This window comes from Nannobrachium achirus (assembly GCF_963921795.1).
Source record: "Nannobrachium achirus genome assembly, chromosome: 1".
Lineage (NCBI taxonomy): Eukaryota > Metazoa > Chordata > Actinopteri > Myctophiformes > Myctophidae > Nannobrachium > Nannobrachium achirus.
In genome coordinates, this window is record NC_137810.1 from 14521562 (window position 1) to 14533572 (window position 12011).

The window sequence follows — 12011 nt, forward strand, 5'->3', positions numbered from 1 at the left end:
CACACACACACACACACACACACACAAACACACACACACACACACACACACACACACACACACACACACACACACACACACACACACACACACCTCCATCGCCCCCCCCCCCCCCCCCCCCTCTCTCTCTCCTCCTCCACTGCATTGATGCTGTGTTACCTCCCTCAGTGATGATGTCACTGGCTCGCTCCGGCTCAGCACAGCATCCTTGCCGAAGGCAGGGGGGACAGACAGACAGACACACAGCAGAGCCATTTTGGCTTCTAGGTTAGGAGTCACGCAACACAAATAAACAAGCAAGCAGATTCCCGAGGCTCGTGCTGTCCGGCTGCCTCACACATCTCGCACCAGGCCGTGCAGGAGGAGGGCATTAGGAAACCAAACCAGGACGCTTGCTTTTCTGATCTGATCTCCTACCTCGGGACCTCCGGCAGCCAGCTGTAGATGGAAGGGAGGAGGGAAACGGGACGCTGCTAGCCGGGCCGGCCAAGGATACCTACCGACCTGCCAGGAGAAACCAACCCCGTGGAGAGAGAGAAAATAAAATAAACACTAATACAGTCTCCTGCACTTTCAGGATCGGGGCATTGCGGACATCAGAGGTAGGTTCATTCCTCGTTATTTTTCCATTGTCCGGCGTGGCGGTGATGCAGTTTTAATGAGCGTATTTATTTACTAAGTGCTGTATCTCCAGGGATAGGATTGACATACTGGGTGCGGCCATTGAATGAACAGCGCTCAGCCAGCGCTCCTCCGACGATGTTTACGTTAATTGAAAAGCAGCAGAAAATAAATGTGATTTGAGCTATTAGGCTCTGAAGAACAGGGATATATGCCGTTGCGCGTAGATTGACTAGGAAATATAGGCCTGTCAAATTGTAGATAGGCTATAATAGCAGGGTGACACGGAATGCCTTGTCATTGAGCGTAAGACAATCTAGTCTATACACAAAATAGCCTATAAATAAAATAGGCAAGTGTCATTCTCTCATTTCTATCGAGATATTTGTAAACCGGTGATCTACAATTATTTTCATTCATTCATCTTTGTAGGCCTACTCTATTATTCGTTTATGTACGGTATGTGTATGTGGTTGATGTGGTTGTCTATGCTGCTCGTTCGTGACGGTTTGATGAAGCTAGAGGTACACACACAGGCCTTTCCTTTTGGGGGTCAGTAATATAGTAATAGCCTATAGGCTAACAAACACTCATTGTTTACACTGAACAACACAGAAGCTTTTTTTTGTTTTAAATTATTGATTATAGTAGGCTATTTGTCACCGGTGTCAAAATGGTGGCTCCCCTGCCCAGGCCAGCTGCATCCTCATCATGACAGCTCTGTCTGAGCATCCTTATGTTGGACCTCAGCTTGACCAATGACTATTGTTATTCTTCATTATAATATGTTGGGTTATTTTTGTATTTCTTTATAGGCATGTGGAGAGACAGTAACGTGAAAGTTTGGGGAAATTAATTAGATAAGGGCCATTTACTGTGGACTACTATGCTATAATAACTATTGTTAGTTAATTGTGTTATTGTTGTCTAGTTGCTGCTGATCTGTCACACTATAGCCAATGGTGAGATGGATGCACACTTTCCTAATTTTCTATTTCATTTCTATATAATAATTCTATATAAAAGAAGCAGTCATTTCAGCATTATTATCAAAAGAACACACTTAACGAGGTCCACTTGACTTAACAACCCTTGCCCAAAACCACCACCCACTATAGTCTCAATATAGATTAGATATAGATATAGTCTCAATCACAATGACAGTTGGGCTACCATATTCACGAATCATTCTCTCAATTCCCGTTTTACTTAGAACCTTTACGTCTCATATCTTATATGAGCTGAACATCTTGCTGTCCCCTCAGACACATTATTTGCATCTTTTCCATATGTTCTAGTAGTCTTTCAATCCTTTGTCAGCCCCTACATCTCACATTCAAAGTCATACATTTCTGGGCAGTCTTCCAGGAAGCAGCGTGACGCAGCATTTTTTTAATATCAAATATAAATGTGATAAACACTACAATCTACCTGATGAATATCAAGCCTTTCGTGTTAAATCTGAAGGATACAGTCAGGTACGTTGCAGATGCTTTTAAAAAGGTCACTAAATACACCACACCCTGGATGGTGACTGCTTCCAGTGACATACAACTGTAGTGGAGTCTGCCACCAGGCAGAGACAGGGGACTAATTGCGTCTCGCTTTGTTCCCTGTTGTTGTGCTCGATGACCAAGAGTTAAGAAACGATTGTGATGTCACCGCCATTGATCATGAGTCATGCTCCTGAATCTCAGAGTACCTCCATTATAATCATAGAGCGATAAATGCTGACGCACTGTACTTGGATCAGAAATGGCAAGCGTCCGATGAGTCTCCACGTGATCCATATATCAGAGAGCTCTCCTGAATTCCGTCAGAGTTGAGGCCGGTTGTCCCTGGACGGCTTCTCTGTTATTAGGCCGCTTTAAGCCCTTTGCACACAGGCGCGTTTAACCGCACGGATAAAACGGACAATATAATTTTTTGAAAAGAAAACAATGATTCTCTATGACCTCATGCTCACCGGCTCCGAATTAGCCGTGCGACGAGTGGCTGCCGCCGTGCGTTTTTTTCTCGATCGAACCCAGTTCGATTCGTGCGTCTTGTCGCATGCGGTGAAAAACTCATCACTCCTTTTATGACTCCTTTTTGGATCCGCAGCGCCGATTCCGCACAGCCTTGCACACCAAATCCAATGCGTTTTATTCATGCCGCAAACGAAAGAAACGCAACTGTCCTGTGTGCAAAGGGCTTAATCCTGGGAAATAGTGGGACATTTAGCTGTGCCTGCACTTCCATTGTTGTAGGCAGGCCTGGTTATCCATCTCCCCCGACTGCAGCTGACCAGGCATGGTCCTTTCATGGTCCAGCCATGCACCGCGGGCGGCCCTGCCCTCTTCTATTGTACTGGCCGCCTCAGCCAGGAGGTGCAATCATTAACCCATTTAGGCCTAGAATTAGAAGGATTCAAAAGACACTTATAGAATCGGGTCAAAATTCTAATGTTCACGACTTTTCAAAAATAGCAGATCTACAAGCTCGCAGCGCGGCACTCGGTGCCGCGCTGTGAGCTTGTATATCTGCTATTTTTCAATAGTTAAAGCATGAAATAATGATACACAAAATGTGTACCCGTTCTAAATGGGTTTTAAACTGCTCATTCAAATTTTAACAAACCATGTGTCTCATAGATAGCACTTCAAGGCTCTTCGCTTGGTCCAATGGTGCTGTGTCCAGCTATCTTTTTCTGAAGCCTAAGTTGGAACTTTCTTGTACAACAGTGGCACTCACCAAAAAGTAAAACTAATGAAATAATAATTATAAAAGATAGAGAGAGTAAGGTGATGTGTTTTTTTTTCTTCTTTTCTTGGAAATCTGATATTTTCATTTAAAGCCATACTGTGTAAGATGCCCAACTAGTGGTCATTAGCCCTATAGCAAACCGCGGTCGCGTTCGCGTCTTTCGCCCGTTTTTCGTACCTTCACACCCCCGCGTCTGCCTCCACCTCGCTGAGATCTATCTTTTAAGGGGTCCCTTGTTCCTGTGCGTTCAGTAATTCCAGAGATACGGACTCCTTCACCCTGCCTGGTAGGCGAAATTACCTAGAGAAGGGATGGTACAAACGGGCGACAACAAATATGGCTGCCATAGCGACCCCACTTCAAGATGCGCTGTGATTGGCCGGCAGTTGTATAACCCTCGCTGTGATTGGCCGGTAGTGTGATGACGCAATTTTGGCGCGAGATCCGGTCCACAGCAAGGATCTCAGTTTACATATAGAGAAGGCTTTACAGGCTGAAATTCACGGCGCGGATCTTCTAAAACTTTTGTGATTTAATAGTTAGGAGAATTTTAAGATTTGTTTTATAAAAAAAGTTACATAGTACAACTTTAACACTTGGCCTTCCTTAGTCAATATCTTTCTCTTATGTACTGTACCCTAAATGAAATGAACATTATGCCTCGCAGAGAGGCATAAACTATACTCAACATAAAGGTATTAAAACTTACTGTCTATCTCCTTCCATAGATCTCCTGCTGGGAGGCCCTGAAACCAAGGCATTGAAGAGGGCACCTCAGGGTGCAAGGCAGGCGGCACCATGGCAGCCTCTGTGAAGGTGGCGGTGCGTGTCCGCCCCTTCAACTCAAGGGAGACGGGAAAAGATAGCAAATGCATCATTCAGATGTCCGGAAACACAACCAGTAAGTACTACCGCTTTCAGCCTGGCCTCATCCCTATTTTGGGCAAATGGTTATAGGTGAAAACGTTGACACAATGTAAAAAATAACAGATCTACCAGCTCACAACGCGTCGAATCACAATGTGCTGTGAGCTTGTACAGGAGACTTGCAGGCTATTTTTATTGTATGATCAGGTACAAAATAGGGCTTAATATCTAATGATGGATTGACTTCTTTATTGACAGCAAAACATTTGATTTGTCAAAAAGGAAAATATCACTTAATACTTTGGACAATAATGGTAAATGGTGCAAAAGTATCAAGAGCAAAAGGATAGCAAACGCGAAGGGCTCACACATCTAAGTAATAACACTGTAATTACTGATGGTAATTTTGTCAAAACTCAAAGAAGATGAGAATCATAATGGTTCCATCCTGAGGTTGAAATGAGCAAGGCCTGTGCTGGGAAATGTGAGCTAAGTTCTTGGCATCACATTTCAATCAGGCTGCTTAAGAAATAGGAGGTGCCACTGCCTACTGTCAACAACATGATGGCAACACCAAACCTTTTTACCTCAGCTAAAACAGTATCTTACTAGATATCTGTCTATTCACCGGAGGGAAATGATCCAAGCTGTGTGACGCTTAGTGTTGTTGCTTTATCGTGTATATATACATGAGTAAAACACAAACATAAGATCAATCCATACAGATGGAGAGAGGAGGTTGCCGTTTACAACTAGTAATGCAGTTTACAGTACTATTTGCTTATTTAAACTTTTATACAGCATTTTTTACTTAATTGACAATACAATTATACAGTGCCAATGTCTTAATTTCTATAAATATTTCTCATTTTCTGTTAAACTCAACCTCTTTAATTCTTTCACTATGACAACATAAATGTATGACATCAGGAATCTCCATATATGGACATAAAAGGGACATGGACTGATAGATACAGAGATCTTCTAAAATGGGCATATCAGCATGCCCATATACCGGTATGAGCATATACTGATGACATCATGTATCACCACATCTCATATGGGCATAAAGGGACACAGGTAGACAGACAGACATTTCCATATTTGGGCACAAAAGAGACACAGACAGACGGGTACAACGCGTACTCTGACAAAGCCCCTGACACTATGACTCAGACATATTGGTCAGACCGGCAGTGCCATGTAGGTTCAGGCCAGTACAGTACAATATTGAATCTATGACCGTTTCAATCAGTGGTGGATGCAGAACATGTCCAATGGCTGGCCCTGTGAAATCTGCATGGTGGTCCTGAGTTTTTAAACCTTAGATATTATAATATCAATATGATGTCTATTTGGCTGCTCTCCATGGAAAAATGACAGACCGGGGTGCTTAGTTATTGCAAAGCAGGCACACTCCCTGCTTCTGGGATGCTTCTGGGATGCGTCTGGTGCATGGAATCACTAGCATTGTCTGTCAGCGCGGCCCGGTGGAATCCAACGTTTTCATGGATCTCATATGGTGGGGAAAGCTGTCAATTTGGGTGGGACCACATTCACTCTGGCACCCCTAGAATTCACTCTGGCACCCTCAGATCCACTCCTGCTTTCAAACCAGGCTCTTTAATGGCCTTTCTGCCAGAATCGAGTAGAAATTTAACTAAAGTAAAATATGTTCTTTCAGCAGTGAAACACTGCTTGTATTATCCTAATACCTCCTTCAATCCTAAATTCACACTGTCCGTAAATGCCGTCTTTGGGATGTAGACTATTAGGTGTAAGGTGTTTTAGCAATGCTGCAGCCTAGGTCAGTTAGCATGCAAGAATTGCATAACATGTTACCTTGTTTAACCTCTCTTGTCTCCAAGATATCACCGAGCAGCAGCTCTGGTCTTAGCTACAACTGACTATTTTATTGAAATGCTATTAATTCACTTACTTTATGCTGCTAGCCTCATCTTCTGACATGCTGCTGGGTGAAACTTAGCTTAATCATTCTCAGCTGTGTTCATTTTAAATGCTAACCCCCTCAATAAACGGCTAGTCGGCCAAGTGTGAGAACATTGCATAGCCCATGGAAGGTTTTAATCTATTAAACTTCAATTTCATCTAAATTTAATTTGATCAACTTAATCAGTACTGATTCATGATCAAATAATGATTGATCACTGAAGCATAACGTCACTATATTTATGATATCATCATATTGAGAAGTGCTATTCTGACATAATAATGTTCTGAAAGGCTTTTAAATAACAAAGTAATAACTAAAGCTGTCAAATAATTGTAAGAAATACAGTATTTGCCTCTGAGATGTAATGGTGTAAAACAAGTAAACACTCAAATAAAAGTACCTAAAAATGGTATCTAAGTACACAATACTTGAGTAAAAGTACTCCACCATTGATTATTTACAAATGATGACAGCCTTTCATATACATTTAATATACTGTACTTCATTGACTGGGGTCTCCCAGAGGCCTATACTTACTATGCTTTTCTCAGTCTTCACTGAAAATAGATCTACAAGCTCACAACGTGGTGCACTGTTACGCATTGGAAATATGGATGGCATTGGCAGGGTACATGGGGTTAAAAAAAAGTAGTTGTATCATAACAGAGAGTAAATATTAAAGGGATATTCCACTTTCAAAAAATGTTCTGGTCATGTTATCGTCTAATCAGGCTTTTATGAACACCCTGAACAGTTTTTAATTTGCTTCATTCAGTATTTAGATATTTGATGTAAATGTTACCAGGCCCTCGTCCTCCAGGGCCGCTCCCCATACGCACACATTGTAACTTCAAACTCCATTTTAACCATGATAGATTCATTTGAAACACCCATTATTTTTTCTGATGACTCACTACCCTCCTAATACGTGAGCAGGCTGTTTTTTCGATAACTTTTTTCATTTATTTGTAATAATTCCTTAGGAAAATGGATAAAATGTAATACAAAAATGAATTGAAAAAAGGTATCGGAAAAACACGGCCTGCTCACGTACTAGGAGGGTATTATGAGTCACCATAAAAAAATAATGGGTGTTTTTAATGAATCTATCATGCTCAAAATCTTTGTTTGAAGTTACAATGGGTGTGTATGGGGAGAGGCCCTGGGCCTGGAGGGCCTGATAACATTTACATCAAACTAGCCCTTACCCGTTCAAAGATATGAGCTCCAAAATGATGTGCAGTGTGTGGGTTATGGGATGTGCACTGTGCATACAGTATGAGGGATGGAAAGTAACTGTAACTGGTGCTTGCATGATAAATGTAGGAGCATCAATGTAAGAAATACCCGTTTCGTTTAAAGGCTACAGAGATACTGTGTACCGATCTACATGACAACATATCCCCCCCCCCCCCACACACACACACACACACCCACCCACACCCACAAAGATATGAGCTCCGAAATGATGTGCAGTGTGTGGGTTATGGGGTGTGCACTGTGCACACAGTATATGAGGGATGGAAAGTAACTTTCTGGTGCTTGCATGATAATATGTAGGAGCATTAATGTAAGAAATACCCGTTTCGTTTAAAGGCTACAGAGATACTGTGCACCGATCTACATGACAACATCTGAAAGAGGGCCAGCCAACACCCCCCCCCCCCCCCCACACACACACACACACACACACACACACACGCACACACACGCACACACACACACACACACACACACACACACACACACACACACACACACACAGAGCTTGTTAAACATGTTGCCCCATGCTAGATGCAGAATAGATATGCCTCATGCTAGATGCAGAATAGATAGTAGTTACACCATAAAAATGCTAATATACAGCATATGATTTGTGAAAGTGACAAACGGGCTTCACAGTTATGTCAGGTGTGTTCATATGCTAATGGTGATGCGATTTCAGATCAATTGCTCCAGCCACTGAGGAGAAACGCTGTGACAGACAGACAGACAGACAGACAGACAGACAGACACTCACTCAGACATTCGCAAAATTATAGTATAGATATCTAAATATTGAATCAAGCAACTTAAAAACTGTTCAGGGTGTTCATAAAAGCCTGATTAGACGATAAAATGACCAGAAGTTTTTTTGAGAGTGAAATATCCCTTTAAGTGTACCACTTTTATAACAATGTTGGTACTGCTACAGTAGACAGACACATCTGTGTAGCCTTCATTTCCTATGGTCACAGTCTTGTGCATAGTTTGTGTGCATGCAACTAGAGGCGTAGCAAAGTACTGCAGTGCAGACTGCCCTGCATTCCTTAGCATGCCAGCGTGTTAAGAGAGCTCCCTAGTCAACCATGTTTAACACGGTGGCCCAATTTTAGGCATGTCATTCCAGGCTAAAATGTTCCCCCGACAATAATACTAGCAGATCTACAAGCAACAACGCATCGCTGTGAGCTTGTAGATCCGCTATTCTCGCCATTCGTCGTACAACGAAGCATATAGGGCTTCATTAAGAGGAGACTGGAGAGATATGTGATATCTAGTCCGTTCAGCAAGGTAAAGCCATTCATCAATAATGAATGAGACTTCCTGAAATATTTACAGTTCGGCCTAATTTAGCCTTCGTAGTTCGTGTACCCCCCCCCCCCCCTCCTCATGTCATGGGTGACTGGGGACAACAAGCTGAACGGCTTTTCCGCAGATTCAATGTTGACGAATGCCTATTGTCGCATATTCAATGCACTGGGGGGCTTTATAGCGTGCCCCCCCCCCATTTATTAGTCTATAAATACCTGTACATATCAGGCATCTCAGTTGGATGAATCCCTCCAAGTCGACCATCCCCACCCATGAGCCAGGACCCATTGGAATTGCATTATAAAACACAATGTGAGAAGACAGATGGTTAAAGGACCACCTCACCTCTGGGACAACCAGATCTTATTTTATTGTTGTTTGAGACACGATCAACACAATCCTGAGTTATTTTTTTGTGTTCAATCTGTGTTTTTAGATATTTTAGGATTTCAGCATGCTACAACTGGTCATATGATGCTTTGTAGCATGATATTGCTAAAAACACAGATTGAACACAAAAAATAACTCAGGATTGTGTTGATCGTGTCCCAAACAACAATAAAATAAAAGATCTGGTTGTTCCAGAGGTGAGGTGGTCCTTTAAAAGAAAAACAAACTTTCATTATTTTCTCTAAAATTTGCATCCTCCCGTGCAGTTTGCAAAGGATTCCTGTGATTGCGCCCCTAAAAAGTGGCTGACGTCTGTCACTGCATTCATCTTCTTCCCCTGTCTCCAGAGCAGTGGATGATGGGTGTTTTGTTGCCACCGTTGTCTCTTTCAGTGATGTAATCTTAGATCAGAGGCCGTCCACTGGGAATGCATCGACAGCATGTGTACTGTACCTTTGCGGTGTCCTTGGAGGCTTCCTGTTCGAATTAGTCGCCGAATTGGATTCCTGACCCCGCAAGGCTGAGGCCACAGTTTTAATTACACCCCAAGCATATTGTTTGATGGTATCTAACTTGGAAAGATAGGCGACTTGCAGTACGCTGAATTCACACCAGCAACCGGAGCGACTTTTACTGCTGCATTATTCCGTTAAATGGGTGCGTGTGTGTGTGTGTGTACAAAACGTCTAAAACTTCCTCATCACTTTTGTTTGAACTCCTAGTCCGTGCCTATTTCAGCAGCAAGCGGCTGGTCATATTCCACAGCACGCTTCTGTTTGGCTGCTGCTCTGTCTCGCCACACTGCGGCAGAGGAAAAGTTGAACCTTTGTCGCTGCGCTTTTTGCTGCCCCGCCTCCTGTCCTGGCAGTAAAAGTGGTGGTCCCTCTTTGCCATAGAGCAGGGGTCTTCAACGTTTTCAGGCCAAGGACCCCTTAGTCGAGAGAGAGATGAAGCAGGGACCCCCACAACCCATATATACCATATAGTTTCAGTGTATTTTGGATTCATGTCAATTTGTGTTTTCAGATATTTAACCACTTGAACCGTCAATACCTAATAAACTTGACCATTCACTCTGTACTTAGTCTTCTCTTTTTCCCCTTTACACCAAACCTCTTTGCCGAAAATGGCCGATCTACAAGCTCAAAATGTGAGCTTGTAGATCGGCTATTTTCAGCTAAAGTTCTCCGAATATGGACAGGTTCAAGTGGTTAACATAAAAAAGGAGGAAAAAAAAGCTTCTGTCACACAAAGATTTGGAGGACTCCCTGTAGTAACTCTGAGGACCCCCTAGGGTTCCCGGACCCCCTGTTGAAGACCCTTGCCGTGAGCATGACAATGCAAGGAACCGCCCCACTCTCTCAGAATGTGGGATGTGGGCATACCACTTCTGGTATGAATTCGGTCTTATGCTGACATGCTTTTACGATGTTGTTCTTCTACTGTACGAGTTTTGTCTTGTTAAGATCAACAGGACTATGCTGTGTGCGTACTGGACTGTAATTACTGATCAACCCGACTGAACATGATGTATCCAATACATTTTCAGCTTTTTCCAGCAAGTTTATCTGTTTTCTGGGGAATTTAAATTTTCTAGTTTTTGTGTTAATACAAATGGTTGAATATTTTTGTATTATTAATGACACATTAGGGAGAATTCTACAATATCTTCTGTTAAATCTATATAATCAGAATTTGTCCCTTAGACTTAGTGGCGATAATATTTGAGTTCCATTTCACAGATGAAAGTGTGTGTACCATAAAAGCAGCCAATATTACAAAACCTTCACTTTTTGACTTGGACATCTTTTTTACAGCTGGTTCAAGCCTTGCTCAGCGCAGACACACAAAGCCACTCTTAGGCAGTGCTTTTCAGCCGAACAGACTGTGCTTTTTCGGGGAGAGTCAATGGCTTGGCTGTGGGCGCCGAGATGTGAGCGGAGTGATGTCATGAAAGAGCCCACTGGTAGCAGTGTCTGGAGGGGGTATAGAGAAGGGGTATAAATGGCCCTCTTGTCCTTTTGTAGCTCGAAGCTAGCAGCTTCGCTCGGGGAAGGAGGAAGAGGGACATTGGGGATTTCTCACGTCTGTTTTGTGCTTCATGACACCCATGCATGGGTCAATAGCCTAGTTCCCACAAAGCAGGAGAATGGCAGGCCTGGCAGAAATATCTTCCCCACCACCATGCCAACCTGGATTAAGATTCAGGAGGCAGGCCTTTGGGAATGAGGGGCCTTTCTTCAAGGGGATATGGAACAGCTCCTTGCCTAACAATGGTTCTTATGCATTGTAACAGGGATTAATGACATTGCTAAAGACAACATGAATTTCTCTTTTTGCTATACAGTACATTCTTCTCATGGGCGGAGTGGAAATGATCACTTTATCACAGCAAGCTGTTATTGGTTACATACTACAGTAAATGCGAGAAAGTTTAAAGTTTGAGGATTAACGACAAGCTTAGAAACACTATTAAAAAAAATATAGGTGTTTTTAACCACTTAAACCCTACCGTGTTTCTGGGGTTTTTCTTTTTAATTTTATCCCACGATTTTGAAACCCATTTTTCACCCAGTGCCAATTATCTAATGTAATCCTGGGCGCTACACTCCCTCTGCCAACCTGGGGAGACAACGGACTGACCTCATGCTTCCTTCTATGCATGAGGATTCCAAGTCGCTTCTTTTCACCTGACAGGGGAGAGATTCCCCAGCTGGACGTAGCGCGTGAAAGAAACCTGTTATTCCAACCAGTTCCTTTCCCCTCCATCAGGCTCCCCGGCTGGCCAGGGGGAGGCAGTATAGAGACCAGGATTAATGCATGTTTTTTGTGAGGGTAGCTACCCTAGCAGTGGTTGACA

General features: G+C 42.9%; 1 protein-coding gene across 16 annotated transcripts in view; it reads left to right on the plus strand.

Moving 5' to 3' along the window:
• Nucleotides 1-54: 54 nt before the first annotated feature.
• Nucleotides 55-12011, plus strand: part of kif1aa (kinesin family member 1Aa) — a 100925-nt gene continuing 88968 nt past the window's right edge. For 15 of the 16 annotated variants that reach the window (XM_080738341.1, XM_080738352.1, XM_080738355.1 and 12 more), the window contains exons 1-2: nt 55-602; nt 4095-4267. In XM_080738341.1, the coding sequence (XP_080594467.1) occupies nt 4165-4267 (103 nt within the window). In that variant the 5' untranslated portion in view covers nt 55-602; nt 4095-4164. Of the gene's footprint in view, nt 603-3828; nt 4268-12011 lie in introns of those variants that run through there. The other variant, XM_080738349.1, reaches the window with a different exon arrangement.